This window comes from Medicago truncatula, chromosome 4, assembly GCF_003473485.1.
Source record: "Medicago truncatula cultivar Jemalong A17 chromosome 4, MtrunA17r5.0-ANR, whole genome shotgun sequence".
Classification (NCBI taxonomy): domain Eukaryota; kingdom Viridiplantae; phylum Streptophyta; class Magnoliopsida; order Fabales; family Fabaceae; genus Medicago; species Medicago truncatula.
The window spans coordinates 36,853,625-36,879,290 of record NC_053045.1 but is presented as its reverse complement, the minus strand read 5'-3'; the positions used below and the strand labels follow the sequence as shown (position 1 = coordinate 36,879,290).

At 32.0% G+C, this 25,666-nt stretch overlaps 5 protein-coding genes and 1 pseudogene across 5 annotated transcripts; 2 read left to right on the top strand and 4 right to left on the bottom strand.

The window, feature by feature from the left end:
- Positions 1–3,122: 3,122 nt before the first annotated feature.
- On the top strand, positions 3,123–7,081 carry LOC25492857 (uncharacterized). The gene is made up of 5 exons (XM_013601118.3): positions 3,123–3,617; positions 5,531–5,827; positions 6,060–6,278; positions 6,372–6,500; positions 6,607–7,081. The coding sequence occupies exons 1-5, from the start codon at positions 3,354–3,356 to the stop codon at positions 6,823–6,825; spliced, it is 1,128 nt and encodes a 375-aa protein (XP_013456572.1). The 5' UTR covers positions 3,123–3,353; the 3' UTR covers positions 6,826–7,081.
- Positions 7,082–8,898: 1,817 nt separating this feature from the next.
- Positions 8,899–11,129, top strand: LOC25492856 (DNA-directed RNA polymerase subunit 10-like protein). The gene is made up of 4 exons (XM_024783037.2): positions 8,899–9,038; positions 9,168–9,226; positions 10,677–10,771; positions 10,855–11,129. Exons 1-4 carry the CDS (start codon positions 9,003–9,005, stop codon positions 10,878–10,880), a joined length of 216 nt encoding a protein of 71 aa, XP_024638805.1. The 5' UTR covers positions 8,899–9,002; the 3' UTR covers positions 10,881–11,129.
- Positions 11,130–11,223: 94 nt separating this feature from the next.
- Positions 11,224–11,836, bottom strand: LOC112420882 (aquaporin PIP2-5-like; annotated as a pseudogene).
- A 1,279-nt stretch (positions 11,837–13,115) lies between these two features.
- LOC25492855 (aquaporin TIP1-2) lies at positions 13,116–14,549 on the bottom strand. Its single transcript, XM_013601115.3, has 2 exons — positions 14,448–14,549; positions 13,116–13,964 (listed from the first exon to the last, which is right to left on the bottom strand). The coding sequence occupies exons 1-2, from the start codon at positions 14,547–14,549 to the stop codon at positions 13,116–13,118; spliced, it is 951 nt and encodes a 316-aa protein (XP_013456569.1).
- Positions 14,550–15,717: 1,168 nt separating this feature from the next.
- On the bottom strand, positions 15,718–16,956 carry LOC25492854 (uncharacterized protein At4g19900). Its single transcript, XM_013601114.3, has one exon. The coding sequence runs from the start codon at positions 16,737–16,739 to the stop codon at positions 15,954–15,956; it is 786 nt and encodes a 261-aa protein (XP_013456568.1). The 5' UTR covers positions 16,740–16,956; the 3' UTR covers positions 15,718–15,953.
- A 1,106-nt stretch (positions 16,957–18,062) lies between these two features.
- Positions 18,063–19,402, bottom strand: LOC25492853 (aquaporin TIP1-2). Its single transcript, XM_013601113.3, has 2 exons — positions 19,259–19,402; positions 18,063–18,968 (listed from the first exon to the last, which is right to left on the bottom strand). The coding sequence occupies exons 1-2, from the start codon at positions 19,400–19,402 to the stop codon at positions 18,123–18,125; spliced, it is 990 nt and encodes a 329-aa protein (XP_013456567.1). The 3' UTR covers positions 18,063–18,122.
- Positions 19,403–25,666: the final 6,264 nt, after the last annotated feature.

The following is a 25,666-nucleotide window of genomic DNA, read 5'->3' as shown; positions in this document are numbered from 1 at the left end:
AAAAATTGTCCTAAAGCATGGGAAGGTCAATTTACCAGGGGATAAGGGAACAACCACAGTTATTCTTGAAGCAGTTGCATCTCATGATCTATGGATCTGACATGCCTTTTTTTGGATGTCCAGGAACGTTGAAAGATATCAACGTGCTAGACCGGTCACTGGTGTTTGATGATCTAGAACAGGGAAAAGCTCAAATGGTGAATTTCTTTGTGAATCAACGTCCCTATAATATGACATACTATCTAGCTAATGGTATCTACCCTTCTTATCAAACTTTCGTCAAATCAATTAGACTTCCTCAAAGTGAACCCGATAAGTTATTTGCAAAACATCAGGAGGCATGTCGGAAGGACATCGAACGTGCTTTTGTAGTGCTTCAAGCTCGATTTAAAATCATCCATGAACCAACTCGCTTGTGGGACATAGCCGATTTGGGTATCATCATGAGGTCATGCTTCATATTACATAATATGATTGTTGAGGATGAACGAGATACATATGCTCAACGTTGGACCGATTTTGAGCAATCTGAGGGAAGTGGATCTAGTACACCGCAACCATACTCGACCGAGGTGTTACCCACTTTTGAAAATCATGTTCATGCTAGATCCGAGTTGCGTGATCCAAATGTTCATCACGAATTGCAAGCAGATCTAGTGAAGCACATACGGACAAAGTTTGGAATGTTTCGTGATTGAAGATGATTTGTATCGTACTAAATAAATTACTTGTGTGTTGTGTGCTTGTTTGTTGTCTTGCATTTTAAGCTATTTGTGTGTCGCGTGCTTAGTTTGTTGTATTGCATTTTAAGTTAAGAAAATAAAAATAAATTATTTAAATAAATTTTGTTTTTACCAAAAAAAAAAAATTGTTAAGTGTTTCTTTATTTTAATTTAATTATAATCGATAATTGTAATTTTATGTAATTATAAAAACAAAAATATAAAATTAAATAAGAATAAGAAATAAAAGGTGGTGGGGTAGAGTGTTGAATGAAAAAACCATTAGAGAGGTAAAAATTGAATGGGTGTTGAATTAAGAGAGAGAAAACGATGTGGAATATTGGGAATTGAAAAAGTGGGTGTTGAGGGTTGTTGAATGTGTTTAACCATTGTAAATGGTCTAAGTATCGATATTATATGAGAAATGATATTTGTACAATCATTTTGGTACAACTTTCTCTCTCATATTCACATTATATATTTATTCTTCTCTTACTTTTTCTCTCTCCATTGTGTTTGACCAATAAAAAGAAAGAACATCAAGGTTGTCCCAAAAATTGTACTCCCTCTGTCCCGCAATAGATGACCTATTTGAAAATTTGCAATTTTGACCTAGTTTACTTTGACCATATATTTCTACTAATATACATAGATAAATATATTCATATAAGATGTCGTTAGATTCGTCTCGATGAATATTTTCAAAATATCAAATTTTCATGATTTTTTCTAACATATTATTCAAGATATTTAAGCTCAAAATTATGCATTGGAATGCATAATGGAGTCAACTGTATCATATATTAAGGGACGGAGGGAGTAACAAAAAATTGTTTAAATATCATTACTTATATTATATAGGGAAGAAAAGGAGAGTATGACATTGTACTCTTCAAGATGCCAGGTTTCCAATCCACATCCACATGACACCTAGTAATTTAAAAGTATATGAATACCGTAATATAATGTGTCATTAACTGTTTGAGAAACTATCTTATTAAAAGCCTTTCGAGGAAAACTCAATGAGACAAAATTTTGATAATAGAAAAAAGACTCCAGAACATACTCATTTCTCTTACTCATGTAGACACATAATCTTTGAAACATCTAAAATCAATCTCATATAATAGCTGCACAAATATTTTAGTTGGCCATAACTTTGTAAAATGATGTCTTAGATATTATTACATAAACAACTTTGATTAATGCTTATATAACTATTTTTTTTATAGAGAAATACCTAATTTGTTGCAGTAATAGTTATTCTATAAACAAAATCACAAGTCTCTTGTATATGTTGAATGATATATACTTCAATTAAAATATTATCGACTTGTGTCATGCAGTTCTAAAATTTCTAGATCAACATAACCAACTAATTTTGAATTGGATACATTTGAATGAAATAAGCATATTCATTTCCTCTTTAAAGTAACCAAGTATATACTTGCATCTATTCCAATATCTTTACACATGTGAAGAAATATATGTCTAATAGATTAAAAACTAATGAGATTTAGCAACTTATATAATATGTCTCAACTCTCAATTGCACTAAGATACGGTATTTCTGAATTAAAATAGTTTTCCAACGTTTTCTACAACTCTTAGAGCATGTACGATTAAGACATTTTGATAGAGTCGGAAATGTAGGTTGGGAAACGCTAAATCTAGATTGAAAAAAAAAAAAAGTCTGCAAATGATAAATTTGTGAAAATAATGTTCCGGAATCCACCAGAAAATTGAGAAAAGTCTTTAAAATATTATTGAATGAATAAAAGTGTGTCCCTTCTGCAAATGTTAAGCTTAAATAGGAAAATAACAAAACCCTAATGAGCCGAAAATCCAAAATATAAAATAAAACAGACAAACAATAAAATTGAGCTGAAATAATAAAATACTAAAGAAATCCTCCTACATCACACTCATTTTTGCGTACTTAAATGAGTCTCACGTGTATATATCACTCATTTATAATTTTTTAAAATTAGTAATTAATAAGCACTCAATTCCTCCAATAACATTTCACACAAAATTCTTAAATGAGACACACTAATCAATAACATTATATCATTATTATATATCAATTTTTTAATATTAAAACAACGTAGATTCCACTTAAAAATAGGATCTTAAGTGAGACTTAGAGTTCTATAAAACCCAAAAAACTTTCTCCTTAATAAAGGTAGTTATGCCAAATCTTAAATGTTTAGTGATCGGATTTGTTTAACAAATATGATATGCCCACAATTTTTCAAATATATATACTATTATGGAAATTGATACTAAGTTTTAATGTATGATTTTTTTCTTTCACTTTTCCACTTGATTTAAATAATATATTAATTTTTTTATTAAAAAGAACCTTATAACCATATAAATTATATTAATTTTTATCGAACATCGTAGTGCATACACGACACTATAGCACATCTATCAATAAAGGGAGACGAACACTCGAGAAGAGAAGCAAAGTAGTAGTTAAATTGAATTGAAAAAGTTGAAACTAAACTGAATATTTTGAGACAGAAATAGTATAGAATATCAAGTAGTAAGTTCTCAACACTTTAACTCGTGTGAGTGTCACGAGAGTAGCAAAGAAAAAGAGAAAGGTGAGTCACAGGATTCACAATGGAGAGTGGTTCAGTTAAGAGAAAAAGTGGTGGTGGTGGTGGAAACGCAGTAGAGGTTCTAGATGGTTCTAATATTATGGAGTTAGTTGGAAACAAAGATGTTTTTAGTAACTTTGTGAACCATAAGTTTCAAGAGTTGGATAGAGATAAAGATGGTAAACTCTCTCTGACTGAACTTCAACCTGCTGTTTCTGATATTGGTTCTGCTCTTGGTTTACCTGCTAAAGGCACTAATCCTGATTCTGATCACATCTATTCTGAGGTATTACTCTTCATTAATATTACAACCATTTATGATTATATATGCATGCATATATAGTGTAATATTCTATTTACTTCTTTGCTATAGATTGATACACATATGTTTGAATTTGGCAACAAAGTTTGTTCTCTAAGATAACAAAGTTTTAATAATTAATTTCAGCTAAACAAGAAATTAATTCATGGTTATCACTGCTTAGAGAAATAGTGTCAAACCGACTTATTAAGTAGATAAGGCTATGAATTATCTTTTGACTTTTCTAATATTCTTATCATGTGGTGGTGAAATAAAATACAGTAAATTACTATAATCAGCATTATGATATGATCGATGTCATTACCTTCATCATATTATTTGTTCTGGTTCCAATGTTTGTTGTTTTGCTATTGTTATTTATTTGATTTATTTATTATTTATTCAAAAAGTACTGGTACTATGTTTTTTTGTGGACTGTGGTCCTAGAAGCATCTTCATCTATCTTCTATGATAATTATTGATTAGTCTTATTTGTGTATATTATTATATACAATTTGGTCGGTGATGTGGGACTACACTTTTTAGTCCATATTTATTAAAATAGGTTTGCTAGCTTGATTTTACGAAAGTTATACTCACCATGATTGTGTCAAACTCACCGCAAATTAAAACATACACTTAACGTCCATTTGGTTTGGTTGCATGGTGAGTTTTACACATTTACGGCAAAATCACGGTAATTTCCCACGTTCAAATAGAAGCTTGGCTTCGTAGTCTTCTCAAAAATCGTAGTGGAAGTAGGGGTGGACGTGCGTTTGGAGCATCAAACGCGCGCTAGTAGCAAAATCGCAATTGATTTTGCTGTTGCTACTTAACTTTTTGTTACCATTTTCTTTTCTCCATATACAAGGAGGAATCTGGGGGAATTTTTTGTTGCTGTTGGTATTATGACCTAATATATATAATGGTGATTGATATGTTCTGTTTAATCTATATATTATACTTAGATTAAATCTAATAATTATTTAGTACTCAGTACTCAGACAAGGCTATGCAAGTAGAAAATTTTGAGTTAGACTTTAGAGTACATAAAGTCAACCTGCTATTATTATTCAACCATAAATTATATGGCCCTGGTTGCTGGCTGCATTCCTAAGGCTATGTTTCTTGCGGGGACAAGTAAATTAAAAGGAGATTTTTTGTGTGTGGCATACTTTGTGAAAAAGCAAAATGCTTACCTAACTATGTACCAAATATATAAAGAAACAATAAATATATAAATCATAAGCTACCTTAGTCACCATATAAAAAATATAGCAGTTGATGCTAATTTTTTTTGTTTTATTTTAAGAAAAATTTAGACTAAGAGAGACACGTCTTATGCTCACAAAAATCATAGTAGGTGTGAGCAAAATGCTAACTCTAATTGATATTCTAAAATAACTTGATGTCTTAAGATATATGAACAATATATAGTTGAGGATTGAATGAATTTTTTTCACTTTTTTATCCTTTTTATAAATTCTTTCTAGAGTTGTGCTGACCAACACTTCTAGGAGAGTGATTACACAACCACCAAACATAACATACTTTCACTATGTTTTTGCAAAATAGAAAATATTTTATTTTGATATGACAAAATCATAAACGACTTATGGTATAGGACACATGAATTATTCAGTAAAGAATACAATATTCAATACATCAATCAATCAATATATATGTGAAACCACACATTAAGTCAATTTGAATGAAATACATACACACATACATGCATTTGTTGATATTATATACACATACTGTAATTTTTAATAATTTTTGTTTATTCCTTAGTGCTGATAAGAATCTGTCTTTGTCTTTGATTAGCCGTTATATTGAACCAATAAGGAAACAAGAAATGACAATTTTTCTTGACAATTGACATATTAACTCTTTAGGTATTGAATGAATTCACACATGGAAAGCAAGAAAAAGTGAGCAAGACTGAGTTCAAAGAGGTTCTCTCAGACATTCTGTTGGGCATGGCTGCTGGACTCAAACGTGATCCAATTGTGATACTTCGCATTGATGGCGAAGATCTTCTCGAGTTTCTTAATGGTCCAAGTTATGAACCAGAGATAGTTTCCATATTCTCTCAAATTGAATCACCTCAAAAATCTCTTCATGATCTTATAATTCAAGCTCTCAGCAAACTCAATGTTGATCAAGGGATTCCTCCTACTTCTGATTCTTGGGTAGCCAATAATTCATACTAGAAAAAAAGTTGAACCATCGACGAAAATTAGACAGATATAAAATGGAAGTGGTCTCTAATAATTTAGCGCGTCTACACGACATGGTTTCAATTTTTTTACATGGGAGACCAATTTCATTTTGTCTTGTTTCTAAACTTTTTCTATATCATTGACTTCAAAACATTATAAACTATATACCAATTTTTGTGTGGCTTGATCATCCTTTGTGTAGGTTATTAGCAACATTGTGGAACCGGCACTGCTTTCTGAACATGGGCATGATTTAGATAAACCTGTTTCTCAAGAGATATTTTTGGAGGAATTTAAGAAAGTAGCATTGAGCGTGGCGAATCGCCTTAAGGAGCAACCTGTTATAGTTGCTCATAGTGAAAGCACCTTTGATGGAAATGGTGTTAAAAGACTATTATCCAACAAGTTTGAATTAGACAAGGTTGGTCTATTTTCATTTTGGATATCAATTACTTGAAACATCTTTCTTGTTCCTAGCTTATTGATATATTAATTCCTCCACGATGGGATGCAGATTTTGAACTCAGCTATAGAGACTTTGCCTAAAGATAAAAATGGAAAAATTTCGAAGGATTACCTACGCGTGGCGCTGGACACGGTGGCTCCATCTGCTGCTTTACCTCCATTTGGTGCAATTGAAGAGGTGTGTTGTCTATTCTCTCACACTTTTTCATCATTTTGTTGCTTCATATGTCTAATTGAGACTGAAATTGAATTGAATATTTGTGCATGTGTATTTGTTTTTGCAGATGGATAAGGTAATTGGTGAAGTGTTCAAGTTGGTGAGTGCAGATGATGCAAAGTTGGTGAAAGAAGAAGAATTCAAGAAAATATTAACTGAAATATTGGGGAGTATCATGTTGCAGTTGGAAGGAAATCCTATAGCAGTTGCTTCAAATTCTGTAGTGCATGAGCCTCTAGGCTCCTCTTCTACACTTCTGCAGCCAACCCCTGCTGAAACAGCATAATTCATCATAGCTGTGTAGATCTAAGTATGTATGTATGTATGTATGTATATGATGATGGATAAAATTAAGAACCAGTAACTATAATAAAATATTTATTTGTGTAAATTATGTATTAGTACTAGTATAATTTGTCTTTTTTGAGCAGTCAAATTTGGAAGCTTTGAGGCTAGGGGAGAGACTCAGTTGCCCAAGTTTGGCAAGTTACTTTATTTAATTATATAATGGTTACTTTATCAAACCATTGTTAATAGATTAATATAATTCTAACATTGCATGGTAAAAGATTAAGATAATTTCATCATGATGAAAAAAAGAAGGGCATAGCCAGAAAATCGAATTATGTTCCAACGTTGAAGACAAGCTCTCCATGTATCAAAGCTGGTCCCAACTCCCAAGTGTGTTGCTCATATTTTATCTTTCACATGGAACTCTTGCAATTTAAGAAAGGAAATATCTGTAGATGGAGCGACAGAGGCAATTGGCAAGCTCACACTCACAAAGAGGAGATCCCAAGTTCGAACCTAAATAACCACAAAAAACGTCGAATACTACGTGAGGTAGACCTTGTAGACAATACTTATTAGTTATAATTTCTTTCAAAAAAAAATACTTATTAGTTATAATATAACTCTTTTTATACTATTTGTATGATGCAAATACAAGTGATTTTGTTTTTACAAAAGAAAATTATATCATTTCATTAATGATCATATTCTAGAGACATGTAGGAAGATCGATAAAAATATGAAAATTAGTTAAAGATGTGGTTTATCTTGCAACATTATGCATATACATAAATAATATTTAGCGTGTTATCTATAACAATATATAAGAAGTATACCGACTTTTGGTGTGTCTTTTTGCTTTCAAATTTTACCCTTTATATAAACTATTTTATTTACAATTTAACTCTTCTTTATTTAATTAAATAATTAAAAAATTTAATTAGTTTTTTTTTTATGAGAGCAAATTTAATTAGTTTTTTTATACCATTTATCATGTAAAATTTTAATGATTAAAATTTCAGTGTAAGATAATAGGTTTTCGTGTAAAATTTTGCTTCCAATTTTACCCATCACTTAATATTATCTTTACAATTTTATTGTTTTTAACAACCAGATAACTTTTCTCAAAAAAAAAAACAACCAAATAACTTCATTTTTTTAAATAATTTGGTAAAATTTTACAACTATTATTTTTATCGATATAAAAAAAAAAGAGGCACGGTGATAGTCATTTTGACGCTAGTTGGAAATAATATAAATATATAATTAAAAAAAAATTAAATGAACCGATCCAATTTAAATTAAACTACATACTACTTTAATCTTTGGATTAGATGACTTCTGTTCTGGACCGGTCAAAAGGATCTTAGGTCCATTTATTTAGGCCCAATACAATCTAAAGTTCAAACACCACGTTTGCCAACATTACTTGCGACATACCCCTTCTCCGCGAAGGGAGTGCACGGAGCAAGCAAGACCTGTTCAAACGAACCACAACGTCTCTTTGCACGTTTCCACAATTATTTCTCTGGTGGTTACACTTCCCACGATTTCGCAACTGCCAACCGGACCCAGATGTGCCATTACAACGGCTATGCAGCTCTCCACCTCTATATATAGGGGACTCTTAAGAGTCCCCAAGGTAGAATCTATTCTTCCTCTAAACCTCACTCTCTAATCTCTGCTAACTTGAGCATGTACAGACCCCCCTGCCGTTCCAAGAAGCACTCTTGACGCATTCTACTACCATTCAAACCACCGCATTTAAAGCACCGACAATCACCTTCTGATCAGGTATGATCAACTTCTATTTCAAAATCGATTCAAACTGAATTGTGAACAACTCTAAATAGTATGCATGGGTCTTATGTCAATTCTCATTGTCTCCAATGTAAAAAAAGTAAAATAATTTAATTTTTTTTGACAAAATAAAATTATTTAATTTAATTTTATACAAAACATATTTTTAATTTAAAACTGAGTAATTATTTTGGAGCCCAACATGCCACCTTAACAAATTTTTAAGCCCAATGAAAAAAAATAAAATAAAATAAAAGACTCTTAAACCCTGAAACACTTTTTGTTCCGACACAATATAAAGTTGTCATTAAATTGTTGTAGCAAACAAACTCTTGAGGAAGGTTCTAGCAGCGTCTTGAGAAGAAGAAGAAGATGATTATTCCCGTTCGATGTTTCACTTGTGGAAAGGTTTCTACTCTATTCCTTCTTCTTCTTTACTCTGCATTTTACAATTCATTCATTATTATTTTTAAACGGTTTGAAAATTTAGGGTTTTGATTTATTTATGCTTAATTCGTTTCATTTTCTTCCAATTAGGTCATTGGAAACAAATGGGACTCTTACCTGGACTTTCTTCAAGCAGATTACACTGAAGGGTCAGTGCCCTAATCCTTCCTTCTCTTTTCTTTTCTCTGCATGTAGGGTTTTTCCTTCTTTTTTTTATTAATCAAAATATTCAATTTTTTCTTGTTTATTTAACAGGGATTTTAGATATGTTTTTACTTGTTTATTTTTAACAATAGTTTTTTCTTCATCTGAAAAGAATCATGCTAATTGGAAATTTTTCTTAAAAGTTCAGGGTTATCAAGTTTTTGTGTGGTGATTATATTAAGACATAATCACTTGATATTTTACCTTGAAATTGTACTTTGTGTAATAGATATTGTGGAGTAGAGGAGCATGGTAACCTGTAAATTGTAGTTTTTAATTTTGTAGCACTGACACTTATCGAAGGCGTGTTTGATGTTGACACTCACACATGTGATTGCATTCAATTATGTTATTTTCTTAAATTACTGTTGTTGTTTAATTGGTCAGGATGGCTGTGGTTACACCTCAAAACTTTTGAGGTGTTGAGTGGGTTAGGGAGTGGAGAGAAAATGCGGAAAGGTTTTTGGCACGCAACAATTTGGGTGCTTTGGAAATATAGAAATGGTCAAATTTTTAATGACAAGGTGGCGGTTGATCTAGAATTTTTTTGGATTACTAAAATAAACAATGATTAAAGTTATGTCTTGGAGATGGAGTCTTAGTAGGTTGAAAGTCTCACCTTGTTTGTATTATGAATGATGCTAGAATCAAACGAATTGCTTCAATAGGTGATGGTGGGTGGTTGTGTTGGAGCATTGTGTTAGACTTAGAGGACATACTGTTTGCTTTCTTCTGTAGCATTTTTGAAGTGGTTGGGTGGTCTATTGGTGTTTTGTCGCATTGTTAATAGGCAGTGGTTGTTTGTTTTCTAGTCCTGAAATTTGTGTGCGGTCCTTTTTAATGGCCTTTTGTTTAGCTAGCTGTCTGTTGTGTGTAAACTTGGACAGGGGTTGTTTTTTATTGGCTTCTTATTACTTCTTTTGGGGAAGGTTTTTTGTTTTCCATTTGGGTGTTGCCTTGTTGTGGTTGGGCTGTTTTGTTTGATCTAATTGTGTATTCGGTTTTCAGCTCTATTGTACGTCTTGTACACGTAGATGATAGTTGCGATAAACTTTAGCCGTTTTTTTTTTTAAAAAAAACTATTGGTGTATCAGTGTCAATGTTGGGTCTGGTGTCCATGTATGTGTCAGTGTTTCATAGGTTTTTAAACTAGTTGAGAGGCTGAGGGTAAATAAATGTGATTGCAGAGTGGGTGCAGTTATTAAGCAACGGTCATAAATTAACAATTTTATTGCATCTGGCACAACTTTTTTTTAAAAATGATCGTAATATTTATTTACCCTGACTGCATCCCTTAAATATACTAGATATCTTTGCAGCATTTCAAAATTTATCTCTTAGCAAATATTAGTTTAAATTTTGTAGTATTAACACATAACGGTGTATGGATTGCAGAGATGCACTGGATGCGTTGGGTCTGGTTCGGTATTGTTGCAGGCGCATGCTTATGACCCATGTTGATCTCATTGAGAAACTATTGAACTATAACAGTAAGTTCTGATCCCTATATGATTCTGTGTGTGTAAATTTTCTAATGTCATTGGGTTTGTATTGATCATACATTTGCTTGCAGCTATGGAGAAGGCTGAAGCCAGTTAGGAACTACTGATTACCAAGAGATGTCTGTTACTTGCATGTCCCTGTCCTTTAAACTGTTTTCCAAGCAGTTATAGCTAGTAAAGTTAGGAAGTATTTGTGGTTATTAGGAGGCAACTGTAAGATGCAGCTTATGTTAAGTACTTTTTAAACTTTAGTAATGTGTGATGCAAAGCTGTGTGTTATTGACTGATATGTAAGACTAAATTGTAGAAAACTGACAGCTTTTTATGAAAATGGGATTATTATGAATATCATAATTGATACTAATGCTTGTTGTGTGTGTGGTAAAAAAAATTAACCAACATGCCTCTTCCTTTCATATTTAGGCTACAAAGCAATGTCATTTCAGACAGCACTAGCAGAGACAGTCCCACAAAAACCCATAGCCAACCTTAAGATATGATATTCTCCATCAACCCAAACCAAACCCTCCTTAGGTAGATTACCAGAGACACCATAATTGCACAACCAGCATGTCCAGTTACAGTTATAGACACAAATCCTGTCTGTGCCAAGGATCCAGCTACAACCATACAAATCATTGGCAACCCCAAATCCTTGTGCCTTTTTTGGTCAACTGCAAATGTGAGGCCAACAAAGTACCAGAAATGTCCCAAGAGAATTCAGCCAACAATCCATCTTGTGGCTTTATTATACCAGAAGAACTTTGCCCTTTGTCACCAAGGGAATATTCATCTATTAACTTCGGCTCCATTACACATTTGAGTATACATAAACCAATTATTGAGCCAATGCATTGTGCTAAGACGTAGAGGAGTACACGAGAAAGAGTGACCACCTTTTAGAGCAGCTATGAATGTGAAAGCAGGACACATGTGGCCACCAGTTAGAGGAACTGTGCCAATCAGGAACAAGAAGGTTAGAATGAAGACTGTGAAGGGAATTATAAGGTTAGGATTATGTGATGTGACCAAACATGCAATAGAACTCGTTAGGGTAAAACATAAGAGAGGCAGTTGCGATTAAGTTGCTTTCCATGTCTGAAAAAGAAGGAAAAATTAAAATGGAAATGATTGTTATCATTTCTTGGTGCTTACTTTTTTTTTACGAGGAATTGAACTTTTTTTCTTGTACAAACAATTGAACAACTTTTATTTGTATGTGTTATACATGTCTTCTTAATGTATGTGATATTATTTAATTTAAAATGTATTTTAAAGAAATTTGATTTGATTTACTTTTTTTTATTACAAGATCAAATTAAATAAAATTGATTATTTGTTTATAATAAAAAGTTATGTGAGTTAGGTTCAAGAAGCTCGTCAGAAATAGGGCAGAGCTCAAGACCTAGAGTATGTGGGGAATGAGTCACATAGGAAATCAGAGAGATTTTGTCTAATTGCAAACTTAATATAAAATATAAAATTTCTTATTATTTAGTACTCAAAATTCCTCCTTAATAATTTAAGAACTTTCCAACGGTGAAAATAAAGATTCTTCAAAAAAAAAATAAAAGGTGAAAATAAAGCATCATATGCTGATATATAAATGTCAAAGACTTAGATGTTGAATTACCTCTATTGATAAAAAATTCATGGGCACCGATAGAGGAAATACCTTCTCTCACTATCCGGGGATTGTTCATCAATGTTTATGTTTACTACTCGTGCATCATATGGATCTATGTGACCTCAATTTGAAGTATGCCACAATGGTGATGGGTTTATATCTTCTATTGAAGCATATCACAAGGTAACATGAGAGTTTGCCAAACAATACTATTGGAGAATCTCTTTAGTGCAATCAGAGAGTTGTGGAAAAAGAGACGTTAAAAATATAAGTTGATTCAGTTGATAAAGAGTTGACTCATATCTTATAAAAGTATGAGTTCAATTTTCACTATTAATGTGATAAATTACTTCTTTAGTTAAAGTCTGCCCTAACCTCTGGTAAATTTTAAAACTCAACTCATCTAAAATTTTCATTATTAAAAAACAATAAAACGGATATTTATGTGTTTCACTTAATAATTTCAATTGAAATATTTTCTAGACATCAAACATTTTTTTTTAGAGGTAGACATCAAACAATTATCAAATACTAAAAAGCAAAAACACAATCAAACAAGTCATAATTATATATTGAGTAATGTATATACTTTAAAAACTCACATGTTGTTGGGGGAAAAGTGAATGGGATATCATTTTCCTTCCCTTAAACCAACTATTATTAGTATGTGAGTGACAACGAAGTCACAAAGTTTATCATCTCTTTTCATACATGACCTTCTTGAAAGCCAGCTCCACTTCCTTCTATTGTGATATCATCTGAAACATCACCATTATGAATAGTTGCGCAAGAACCAAGAGCCAACTTTAAGATATCATATTCTCCATCCACCCAAACCAAACCCTCCTTTGGTAGGTTGATAGAGATACTATAATAGATTAAACATGCCAAGATAGGTCCAACCCAAAAAACCCAATGACCATTCCATAACGAGCCTCCATGAATCAACGCCGCGCCTAAGCATCTTGCCGGGTTTAGCCCAACACCAGCATAACCGGCCCGACCCGTTATAGTTATCGACACAAAAACTGCCAATGCCATGGCACCAGCTATCACCAAGCATACCATTGTCAACCCCAAATTCTTTGACATCTTTTTGTCAAAACCTAACGTGACACCCAAAAAGAGTACCAAAAATGTACAAGAGAATTCCAATAACAAAGCATCATGCTGATTAATACTAGAATTGAGTTCTTTGCCACCAATAGCACAACCTCCCAATGAATATGTATTTATTAATTTTGGATCCATTACACAGTTTAGTATATAGAAGCCAATTGTTGAGCCAATGCATTGTGCCAAGACGTAAAGGACTGCACGAGAAAGAGTGACAACACCTTTTAGAACAGCTATGCATGTGAAAACAGGACTCATGTGGCCACCAGATAGAGGAACTGTCACAATTAAGAATAAGAAGGCTATGATGAAAACTACAAAGGGAACAATAAGCTTAGGATCAACTTCGTGTGAGTCCAAGCATGCAATAATGGAGCTAGTCAAGGTGAACATTAGAGAGGCTGTTGCCACTAGTTCTGTCAAAGCTGCTTTCCATGTCTAAAAGAGAAGGTGAAAAAAGGGATTGTAATTATTTCATATACTAGGCTAGTGATACTAGAACAATAAGTTCATTATCTACTTTCTTTTGGAAAAAATCAAAGTTCATTATCTACTTAAGTCTCTACTTGGTTATACACTTCTGCTGAATTTGACCAAAAAATATACTTCTCTTGAAAGAATGTTCATGGTACAAAGACAATAGTAACATCGATCGGGCGAGTACTTACACGTGGTATGTCTTCCTCATCGTATTATGGTATTGTCGGCAAAGGGGAAAAATTGTACTAACAAATGATTTATAGTTGTGTTTCATAACACAACAACACGTTATTATTAAAAAGGTTGTATTACAAGAGGTTTTTAAGTTATTTAATTGTAACAAACTCAAAATAAAACGTAGAATATATGAGACCAAGAGAAAATGTATAATCTTGTCAAAGAAAGAATGTATAATTATTGACATTTGTGTTTAGTCATTACCTCTGGGCTGAAAATCTCATGTGCTCCAATAGAGGTCCCAAACTTCCCTTTTAAAGGGTTTTTGGGCGCCAAACAAATTCTATCGCAGGTCTGAACAGACATCGAGAGTTTTATGTTATCAACTAACTATCTTGTATATTAAGAAAAGGATAAGGTCATAAGGATCATTATTTGTTTATGCTGTGATTGACAGTTGATAACAACCCTTGAGGGGGTTAGGACAATGCTCACTACAAAATGTTACTTATAATGCAATGACGTTAATAGTCATGTAAGTTAACTAATGAGTGTTGGAATCGTGTAGCAGCGTGAATGTCTAAGAAATGAATATGCTTGAGCTAACTGAATATTCACTTAAACTTTCCTACAAAACAAGGAGAAAATTTCTAGTTTTTTCCAACTCTTTCACTTAGAACTATGCCAATTTGTGGAACCTTTGAAACTCTGCAGTCCGGCAGTCAAATTAATTAAAAATTAGGTAACAAAATATAAAATATGTGTATAAGATAATAATATTGAGTTTAATTGGTATTGGATAGTATCTTGATGGTGTGTACCCTCACTTGTACCAAGACTTTGGTTTTGTTTTACGCTAAATGCTCTCCACACAACCTTAAACAATCGAAGATTCGAAGGACACCTTCACCGTGTAGCTTCCCTATGGTCCACTCAACGGCTGCGGCGAAAGCGGTCAATACACCCCCCTATCCTCCTCCACTCTGTCAATTAAAAAAACATATACCTTCGCCTATTATCTCTTTTCTTACAACACAGCAAATACAATTATATAGCTACAGCTTTCAAAACAAGTATCAATCAACATATAATTTGAGTTAAGACAATACAGATACTTGTAGTTCTCAGTGTAAGTTTAGTTGCGCGTTTGAATAGTTATATTTTAAATGGAATTAATCTTTGCAAAATTGATTCATTACAATTGAATTTAAATGATCCACTGTTTATTTTGCTTCATATATTGCATCACCAGACAAGACAACTACAGTGAAAACAAGGTGCTTGATTTTGTCTGAGGAGATACTGAAGAACTTGCTGCTAAAGGCATACCCACTACAAAGCAGTTACTTGAGATATGTAACAAGGTAGCGACATAAATGGCTACTGAAGCTTCCCAAATTTGCATAAAAAACTGGGGTAGATCTTTATCAGACATAACTCACAGTCTCACGAGGTTTATGTGTAATCGAGTGAAGCTAGGTTATGCGGTTAATTTCGCTCCAAGAAAAAGCTACAAAAAGAATGCAGAAACAAGTAAAAAAAGAGAGAACCATATTATGAACTATACTAACCTGCACAGACAAAAATCAGCTAAGATGAATATCTAAACAATTTCTGAGATGATAACCATTGGCGACCATAAACTATACCCCAAGGCAACCAACAAATGCCCACGGACATATGTTGGACACCACATACGTTCTTCAGTATGAAGAGTCGGTGCTACATTAATTTACCAGTCCCTATCTACTAAATAAACCTATGACTAAGCTATGCTGCTAACTTGGGTTCCCTAGAGATTTTCCTAGAAGGAAAAGGAACAGTCTTGAACTCCTGCAACAATGACTTATGCAACAATCTATCAACTCTGGTAAGTCCTGTAAGACCAACATTATCAGGGTCTTGTAAAATAGGATTATGCAAAGGATTCAATGCTTCCAAATTAGACCTCAACATCTTATCCTTCTTCAAAAAATCACCTTTTTTATCAAACCAATCACCCCAACCTTCTCTCAAAGGCGATACCTTCTTCCCAATTTTCAACAAAAGTGCATCCTCAATTCCCTTCACTTCCATCATCTTCATCCTCACATTCTCATCCACCGCAACATCATCAGAACCAAATGCTGTCTTCCCTTTATCTTCCGCCGTTATTTCGAAAATCTTCACTCCTTCGTTTGATTGATCCATTGTCATCATCATTGATTGTTTGCTGAATGATCTTCGAATTACACCTTCTACGTGGTAGAAGAAATAGCCTGAAGCTTTGTTCGTTTCTTCAATTGGTTCGTCGTCTTCTTCTGCGTCGTTTGTTGATTCTTGTGTCTGTTGTTCTTCGATTACGTCGAGTGCGTCGATTGTATCTTCGCCGCCGGTGGTGTCTTCGTTGGATGAATCGGAGAGGAGAGAATCGTAATTTACAGAGTGAGAGGGGAAAACGCGGTGAGTGTGGCTACGGAGGAAGGAGAGGGTTGTTAAGAGAAGAAGTGCTGAAACGACAGCGCATAGAAGGCTGCCGTAACGGGGGCGTCGCCGGGATCGGAGATTTGGCAGCATCTTCGTCGGTGACGGAAAATTCTGTTGCGGTTTTGTTTATCAATGCAGATTGAAATTGAAATGAAATCTGCTACTTTCGATGGGGCCCACTTCTGTAATAAACGTGGATCCGGATCTCGTTATTTCTTGTTCATAAATTGCAACAGAATTGGTTTCCCTCTCTCTTTGATGCGGATGATAAAGGTTGCTCCATATTGCTGCTAAGACACCTCAAGTAATTATTAAAAAGATAAAATAAAATTGTTTTTGGTACACAAAAAAAAGAAGATAAAATTTATTTGATAAAATTCTTTTTTTAAACTTTATTTCTTATTTTATAAGGCAAGTGGATAACATTTAAATGGTAAAATCAATCATTTAAATACAATGTTAATAGATTTAGAAGACATAACATTGTTGCATATGACCTTTTGAATTCTTTTTAGAAGGTCATCAATTTTTAGTGCTACAAAGTCAAAAGTGTCTAACATAAATGATATAAAAACATGTTGGTTGTTCGAACACGTTTTCTCATGTTTGATTCGTTTGCTTAAAGTGGTTTTGAGGGTTGTGTGTCCCATAATAAAAACTTCGATCCCCAATCCCACAAGCGAGGAGACCCAATATAGTCTAAATATGCATGTTTCGCTCCTACCCACCGTACATCAACATGTCTATTGGCTTAAGTGTCAATTTTCCTTCTTGTGGGTCAGTCAAGAAGTTTAGAGGCGCCTCCTTCTTCATAGATGCTCTCGCCCACCTAAAAATATAAAAAATGACATCTCTAACAAAGTCATGCATGTACTTGAAGCTTAGAAGCTTCTTACAAAGAACTGTGTGCACCCTAAAGGCATCCAAGCACGTCTTACAACAAACAAACAATGCAAACATCGTCAATTGAAAATACGTTAGCCTAACTCATAAATAGAGATAGCTAGAAGAAAATCTTGAGCTGAAACTCTCAATCATTTAAAAATTGATTTATGTCTTCTGAACTTGTCAAACTTCACTTACATATCCTAAACATTTTTACTAAAAAAAAACACTCGTCAAAACATATGTATTTTAGGATGGATGACGTCCATACTAAATAAACAAAATAAATAAATATGAAATCATACCATATAAACCATCTAAACACAGTCAAAATCAAAGTTCGTGTCACATATTTAAAACTACAAAATCAAATAAGTATTACTTATTTTTAAAAGATAAAAAGGTAAAACACAATAAAAATAAGAAGTCATAAGTAGTTCTAACTGATTCACTGAACCATATTTGTTCTAACATTAAAAACTTATATTTTAATGGGGGAAAAGTGAATGAGATATCATTTCCCTTCCCTTAAACCAACTATTACTAGTATGTGAGTGACAACAAAGTCACAAAGTTTATCATCACTTTTCATACATGGACTTGATAGCCTTGTGCACCTCCTTCTATTGTGATATCATTTAAAATGTCACCATTAGGAATAGTCCTACAAGAACCAAGAGGCAGCTTTAAGACAACATATTCTTCATCATCCCAAACTGAAACTTCTTTAGGTAGGTTGATAGAGACACTATAATAGAGTAAACATGCCAAGATAGGTCCAACCCAAAAAAGCCAATGTCCATTCCATAATGAGCCTCCATGAAGCAACGCCGCGCCTAAGCATCTTGCTGGGTTAAGACCAACGCCAGCGTAACCGGTCCGACCTGATACCGTTATAGACAAAAATACTGCCAATGCCATGGAACCAGCTACCACCAAACACACCAATGGCAAGCCCAAATTCTTTGACCTTTTTTTGTCAAAAGCCAATGTGACACCCAAAAAGAGTACCAAAAATGTGCAAGAGAATTCCAATAACAAAGCTTCGTGCTGATTAATACTAGAATTGAGTCCTTTGTCACCAAGAGCACAACCCCCTAATGAATATGTGTTTATTAACTTTGGATCCATCACACAGTTTAGTATATAGAAACCAATTATTGAGCCAATGCATTGTGCTAACACGTAAAGGAGTGCACGAGAAATAGTGACAAAGCCTTTTAGAGCAGCTATGAATGTGAAAACAGGACTCATATGGCCACCAGATAGAGGAACTGTCACAATTAGGAACAAAAAAGCTATGATGAAGACTGCAAAGGGAATAATAAGCTTAGGATCTAGTTCTTGTGAGTCCAAGCATGCAATAATGGAGGCAGTGAAGGTGACCATTAGAGAGGCAGTTGCCACTAATTCTATCAAAGCTGCCTTCCAAGTCTATAAGAGAAGAAAAAAAGAGTAGGAGAGTCTTTAAACATTACAAATTTATATTAAAAGACCATATTGCAGTGTATATTTTTTTTTATGGTGTCCGGGATTCGAACTCGGACTTTGCATATATTATACATTATCCGCAGACCTTGCATATATTGTAGTGTATATATCATAACATGCAAATTTATATGCACAGCCTTGATTAATTTTAAATATTTATTGACATGTTTTCAATGACTATTTTATAAAATAAAAAGAGTGTATAATGACTGAAATTCGTATTTAATTATTACCTCAGGGCTAAAAATTTCATGCACGCCAAGAGAAGCCTGAAACTTCCCTTTTAAAGGGGTTTTAGGTCCCAAACAAATTTTCTCGCAAGTTTGAAATGACATAGAAAGATTTTCATCAGCTACACGTGAGTTTGTTGAATTCATGGATTATGTATGCTTAAGATTGTATAAGGATTTTTTTTTATGATCAAGAAAGAAAGAAAAAAAAAGTAAAGATAATTATTTGGTATTGTTGTGATTGATAACAACCCCTTGACTCTTGAGGATTAGGTGATTGACTAAGTGGTGACTAGAAAATGTTATTTATAGTGCAATGACGTTAATTGCTATGTACATTAACTAATGGAATGATGCAATGGTGTGACTGCGTGAATTACTAAAAAATGTAGAACAGGTTTTGAGCTTACTCTATACTCGTTTTCCTGCAAAACAAAGAGAAAAATCTCTAGTTTTTGTGAACTTATTCAAATCGAACAATGCCAATTTTTGGACCTTTGTAACTCTACAGTCCGGCATTCAAATTAAAGTAAACTAGTAAGCAAACATAAAATGTAAATAAGAAACTAATTTTTTTTATACAATTAATTATGAGACTAATGTTGTAAGTTTATGTAATGGTTCTACTCAATTGGAATGGAAATGCAACAATATTCTATTGATTCACATTATTACAACTTGATAATTACAATCGTTGTTGATTTTTCCATTTTGATGAGGCCAGGCAATCATTTCGTTGAGGGGAAAATATGAAGGTTTAGGGTTTTCAATTATCAACTTGAAATTGAAAAATTTCTCTACAAAACTATTCTTTTAAAAAATTTGAAATTTTTTTCTATTTCCCCTCGTATTTTCCACCTTTCAAAACCTTCTTTACCCCTCCCCTTCAAACTCTCAAACAAGACCCCTGAGGCTTTGTTTGGAAGTTTTGAAGGGAAAGGAAGACTTTGAGGGGAGAGAAATATAGGGGAAAATTGAGAAATCTTTTACATTTTTTGAAAGAGTATTTTTTTAGAGAGTGATAAATTAATGTTTATGATTAATATATTTTTAATTTTAAGAATATTATAACAACATATATTAAATTTGAAGAATTCATATAAATCCTCCAAAATCCTCATTCAATACAATATTTTAGTTATTCATATGAGGAGAGTTTTATATTTTGAAGAAAAATAAGCAACCCAAAACCCTTTTTTCAATGTCCTCTATTTCATCCGCTTACTCTTTTTTTTTTTCCAAGTCTTTCATTCCTCTCCTCTCCAAACTCGCAAACAAAATCTAAGGAGTATGAAAAAAATGTTTCACCTTTGATACGACAATATAGATGAGGCCAGGCAATCATTAACAAAGTACCTCGTATCTCTTTACTCTTTCATTCATGTTTCAAGTGATGTTTTTAGGCTGACATGGGATTTTCCACTAAATAAATTTGTATAACTCATAGTTATAATGTATTTCTTTTAATTTAGATCCTTTTTGTTATAGATGTAAAAAAAAAAATCATTGTATTTTTAAAAATGGATTTTTTTAAAAACTTACTAAAAAATATAGTATAAGTTATTTCAAACTTACTTGATACAAGTTAAAAGAGAAATTTTGACATTCATTAAATTAAATATTCATTGCTATAGATTTTATTAAAAAAAAAACCACATTCTTTCAAAATATAATAATAAAAATCACATATTTTTTCAAAAAGTTATCTTCCAAAAATTATGTTTATGAAAAGCTATTTTTTTTTAATCGACAAAGATTATTCTCGTCAAGAATGTATAAGAAACACAAAAACCTCGTGGACAAAATTTGAACAAGAAAAGAGGACCGGGGCAGGCACTAACAAAACGCCTACCACACCCACCCAAAGCCAACCTAAAACAGATGTTATTTGAAATAGCTTTTTATTTTAGAGATTTAAAAAATAATATTCAAAAAAAATTCTACCAAAATGATGCAATATTTAGAATGACTTTTTAAGATAAGATGTTAAAACCAATTTCTCAATTAAAGTTTTCTTATAAAAAGTCTTTGTTAAAATATTATAACACATATGAAACACTATAAAAATTTATTTTAAAAAAAGTTATAACAAATTGGTCCTAAAAGCCTCCGATTTTTAATTATCTTTTTGGCGGGTTAATTAGTTTAATGCATTTTTTATTTTAATCAATATAAATGAAAATATAACCTCGTCTATTTTTATTTATAGGCCAAATTTGAATTTGTAATTATTAGTAATTAAGTATAATGAATTTGGTGTTCGACCACAATTTAGTCGTGTCTTATATCTGGAATCCATTCCCATGTAAATAGATTTACAATTTTAACTACCAGAAAACTTTTATGTACCATAAATAGATCGTGGGAATGAATTTAAATGACAAAAGAGGTAAAATTGAAATTCTTTATATGTTGCCACTTAAAATTTGAGGCTTGCTAGAATACAATGTAGTAGCTATTAGAATTTATTAAAATTGAGAAAACGTTGGAAAAACTCTTTAAAATGAAAAAGTATTCTTTAAAACCAAATTTAAGGTTTGGGAGTCAAAATTACAAGTTAGTAATTGGCTTTGCGATATTTGCAATGACTAAACAAAAAAAAATGTTAAATAGTCTAGTGGCTGGAGTTTACGCAATTTAAATATAAAAAAGTGGGGTGTTCGGAGTTCGAACTCGGACCCTACATATAATTTGCAATATCCCTCCCAAAAAATGATTTGACAACATAGTCACTTACTTGTGTTTACTAGATCTATTAAAAATATTGTAACAATCAAATCAAAAGAGGATTTGGAGTAGTATTACTTTTTTTTTAGATTTGGATTTGTTATTGAACATTTGTGATGATTAAACCAAAATAGGATTTAAAAATAATCATCAATTATAAGTTTTGAGATTTGAAAAAGATTTGAGTAGTGACCAAACCAAAGTAGATTTTAAGTAGCCACTGCTCACAACCTATTTTATTTTTATTTTTGTTTTTAGAAAATAGTCAAATTCAGATTTTTAAAAAGAGCAAAAAGGTTGAGCTTGGGCTCATTGATTAAATGGCTAATTGTTGAAATACTTCATGTAATATATTTAAAGTTTAGAAATATTCTATGTAAAATAAAAAACATAAATTATACCCTTAAAGATTGTTCATATTTTGGTCTTCTAAATAGTCACACATAATGTGGTCTCATGTCAGATAATCCTATATGTGGCTGCTTTAAGTGTACTTATTTGATGATCTTAAAAAAATGATATGATCATCAAACAAATCAACATGTCAGCAACCACGTGCAAGATTTTCTGGTACGTCCGCGCCCTCTATGTGACTAGACTGCTTGAAGACCAAAATAAGAAGAATCATAAAATATTATAATTTTATTTTATTTTACCAAGGCTATTTCCTAACTTGACATATTTTAAGGGGTCATTTCAACCATTAATCCTTAACTAAAACATGATAATTATGATAACAATCATAAAAAGAAGTGTCCAAACAAATAGTAACATAAAGTAAAGAAAATTAAAATCCTAATAAACGAAACAAAACATTTACCATGTGTGTGAGAGGAAAAGAGGGAGTTAGGGACGCAACTTTGTATAGAGACAAGGAGAGAGTTGTAAACAAAAAATGGAAGATAAGAAAGATAAAAAATAAAAAATAAAAAGTGAGGAAGAAAGGGAGTTCATGGCCACCCTTGTGGTTGTGGTGGTGACGGGTGCATCGATGGCAGGGGCGGTTTCACCGTCCGATGACCCCGTGCGGTCGCTTGGGCTAGATCGATAATTTTTGCACATTAGATTCAACCTAAAAGCTAATTAACACGCTTATAAAAAGAAAAATTTGGGAAATCTAAAAATTCTCACACGCAAATAGGTCTCGGAATTTTATTTAGCACACTATTGATGGGTTCATCTCTCTTATTTTAACGGGTTAATTGTTCAAATTGACCCTGTAATATACATTATGTCTGAAAAATGACCCTTAAAATACGTGTAGTCTAAAAATGCGACCTACATGTTAAATTTTTTCATTATTTTTTTCATACATGTTTAGCACGTTAAAATATAGCTTTACATAAGAAATTAAATTTCTTCGATCAGGGATAAATTAATTATGAATTTTTATTTCCTCATAATTATGAATTTCTTAAACAATTTATAATTAATTTCTATCTCGTTTAAAGACTACAAAATTTCATTGTGAAGGTTCTTATCATGTTCTAGTCATGCCTACAAAATTAGGGAACTAAATTTGACTTGTGAGTATACGCTTACGCGGAACAAAATTTCAATTTTGCACGTTTTGGTTGAAAAATCAAAATAAATTTAAACGACTTTGAAATGCTATGAAACTTTACAGATCCTTTTTATGTATTTTTATAGATGTCTCTGCAAATAATGAGCTCAAAATTCGATTTATAGATCGAGATTTCCATTGTTTTGTTTTTTGAGCTTTTGACACTTTAAAAATTCATAATTAATTTGTCGTTTGTCAAAAATTTATAAATTTTTTGTGTAAAGCCATATTTTAACGTTCTTAACTCGCCTCTGACAAATCATGAAAAAATTCAATCTCTCGATTGCTTTTTTGGACTTCGCGTATATTACAGGGTTATAAATAATAAAAATCTCGAATTACATGGTCATAATATATGTTATTTAATTACAAGGTCAATTTTCAGACTTCACGTATATTACATGGTCAATTTCAATTAATAATCCTATTTTAAATTGTACTTTTGTTGACAAAATGATAAACCTCTTTTATTTCGTTTTTTTAATTAAAATTAAAATTAAAAAAAAATTCGATTTATGACCGTTGATACATTATGTCACATGTAATTTTGCAATAAATTTTTTGCCCGAATTTCATAAATTTCCTCGCTCCGCCATTAATCGATAGTGACCAGCTGAAAGGTTTCAGGGGTTACATGGCAGATCGATTTTAAAAGCTTTTGTAGTTTTTGATGAATGAATGTTGGAGTGAGTGGAATGGTGTATGTAGAGGAAAGATGTATTTTTTTTCTTTGTTATCCCCCTTCTCCATTTTCACCACCTTTGTTTTCTTTTTCCCGTCCACCCTTTGTTTTGATTTTGCTCTCATATATATATATACTCAAAAATTGGGTTAAGGTATGAGGGAAAATGTCAAATTACAAGGGTTAGGGTTTGCAGAAAAAAGGCACGGTTACAACAACTATGCTTGTTGTTTCACAAAAATGGAAAAGGAAAATAGTACTGATAAAGAGAATTTGGATGAGGCTAGAAATAGAAGAATCGGTTGAGAATTGAGATAACTTTTTTTTAAGTGCAATTGTTACTTCCTAAGTTCCAGCACAATGAGTAACTCAATTTGATTATGTCCATTATTTATTTAATATATTTTTATCATATTTTTCTATTAATTATGATGTTGAATTTGTCTCAACGGATATTTTTAAAATGTCAATTTTTCATAAATTTTGCTAATAGATAACTAAATATATAATTGTAAAAAAAATAAAAAATAAAAACCTAAATATATTAAATGTCAAAATTGTGTATTGATATATGTGCAACGATCAACTGGATCTTCACTATGGGACGAAGGGAGTAGTAATTAGTTTTTTTTATGTTTAATCTAGATTTTAGCTCATTACCTCCATTTCATTATCCCATAAATTCAAATCAGTTGAACTACTCGATCTTCTGAGAGCAAATCTTCTATGGTCACAATTTCAAATACAAGTATTTGGGCACAATTACATAATATGGGGAAAAAATAGTTAACATCATTTAAATTTATTCACTTTTAATTTGTTTATTTGTGTGTACTCAAATATTTTTATTGGTGTTATATCCAAGTAACCATTTCTCTCGGCTTGGTGTTGCTGCTACATTTTTTTTATTGTTTTTTTAGAGGATATTTTCTTAGATTTTGTTTTCTTAATTTTGACATTTTAAATTGGTGTATTTTATAGACTTAAAAGGACATTGGTATGTTTTAGAAAAATATTTGACTGATTAATATAAAAAAGATACGAAAAATCATTTTCACTGATAATTATAACAAACAATAATTATAACAATTAACAAACAATGTTTGTGACTATATTTAACAAGCATTTGTCACTAATAGATATAAAAAAGAAATGTGAGTCACATATTTGTCATTGATAAATAAAAAAGACAAAAAATTATTTAGTGATAAATATAAAAAGCACGTGATAAATATTAGTCACTGACACATTCTTTCAAGAAAATATATTATTCCACTGATGCTTAAAAAAAATAGAGAATAAATATTTGTTTTTTATTAATATAAAAAAGGATAAATATTTGTCATTGATTAAAAAAAAACATGAACAAATTATGTGATTTGGATCTTTCAATAAAGGAAAGAAGGAGGAAGAATATGAAATTTTTTATTTTGGAATT

Coding starts and splice junctions, on each gene's coding strand:
- LOC25492854 (XM_013601114.3), bottom strand. CDS start 16,739: ATGCTGCCAAATCTCCGATCCCGGCGACGCCCCCGTTACGGCAGCCTT.
- LOC25492857 (XM_013601118.3), top strand. CDS start 3,354: ATGGAGAGTGGTTCAGTTAAGAGAAAAAGTGGTGGTGGTGGTGGAAAC. Junction 6,279..6,371: donor ACAAGTTTGAATTAGACAAG/GTTGGTCTATTT, acceptor GATGGGATGCAG/ATTTTGAACTCAGCTATAGA. Junction 6,501..6,606: donor CATTTGGTGCAATTGAAGAG/GTGTGTTGTCTA, acceptor TTGTTTTTGCAG/ATGGATAAGGTAATTGGTGA.
- LOC25492853 (XM_013601113.3), bottom strand. CDS start 19,402: ATGAATTCAACAAACTCACGTGTAGCTGATGAAAATCTTTCTATGTCA. Junction 18,969..19,258: donor ATGAAATTTTTAGCCCTGAG/GTAATAATTAAA, acceptor CTTCTCTTATAG/ACTTGGAAGGCAGCTTTGAT.
- LOC25492856 (XM_024783037.2), top strand. CDS start 9,003: ATGATTATTCCCGTTCGATGTTTCACTTGTGGAAAG. Junction 9,039..9,167: donor GATGTTTCACTTGTGGAAAG/GTTTCTACTCTA, acceptor TCTTCCAATTAG/GTCATTGGAAACAAATGGGA. Junction 9,227..10,676: donor CAAGCAGATTACACTGAAGG/GTCAGTGCCCTA, acceptor TATGGATTGCAG/AGATGCACTGGATGCGTTGG.
- LOC25492855 (XM_013601115.3), bottom strand. CDS start 14,549: ATGTCTGTTCAGACCTGCGATAGAATTTGTTTGGCGCCCAAAAACCCT. Junction 13,965..14,447: donor ATGAGATTTTCAGCCCAGAG/GTAATGACTAAA, acceptor CTTCTCTTTTAG/ACATGGAAAGCAGCTTTGAC.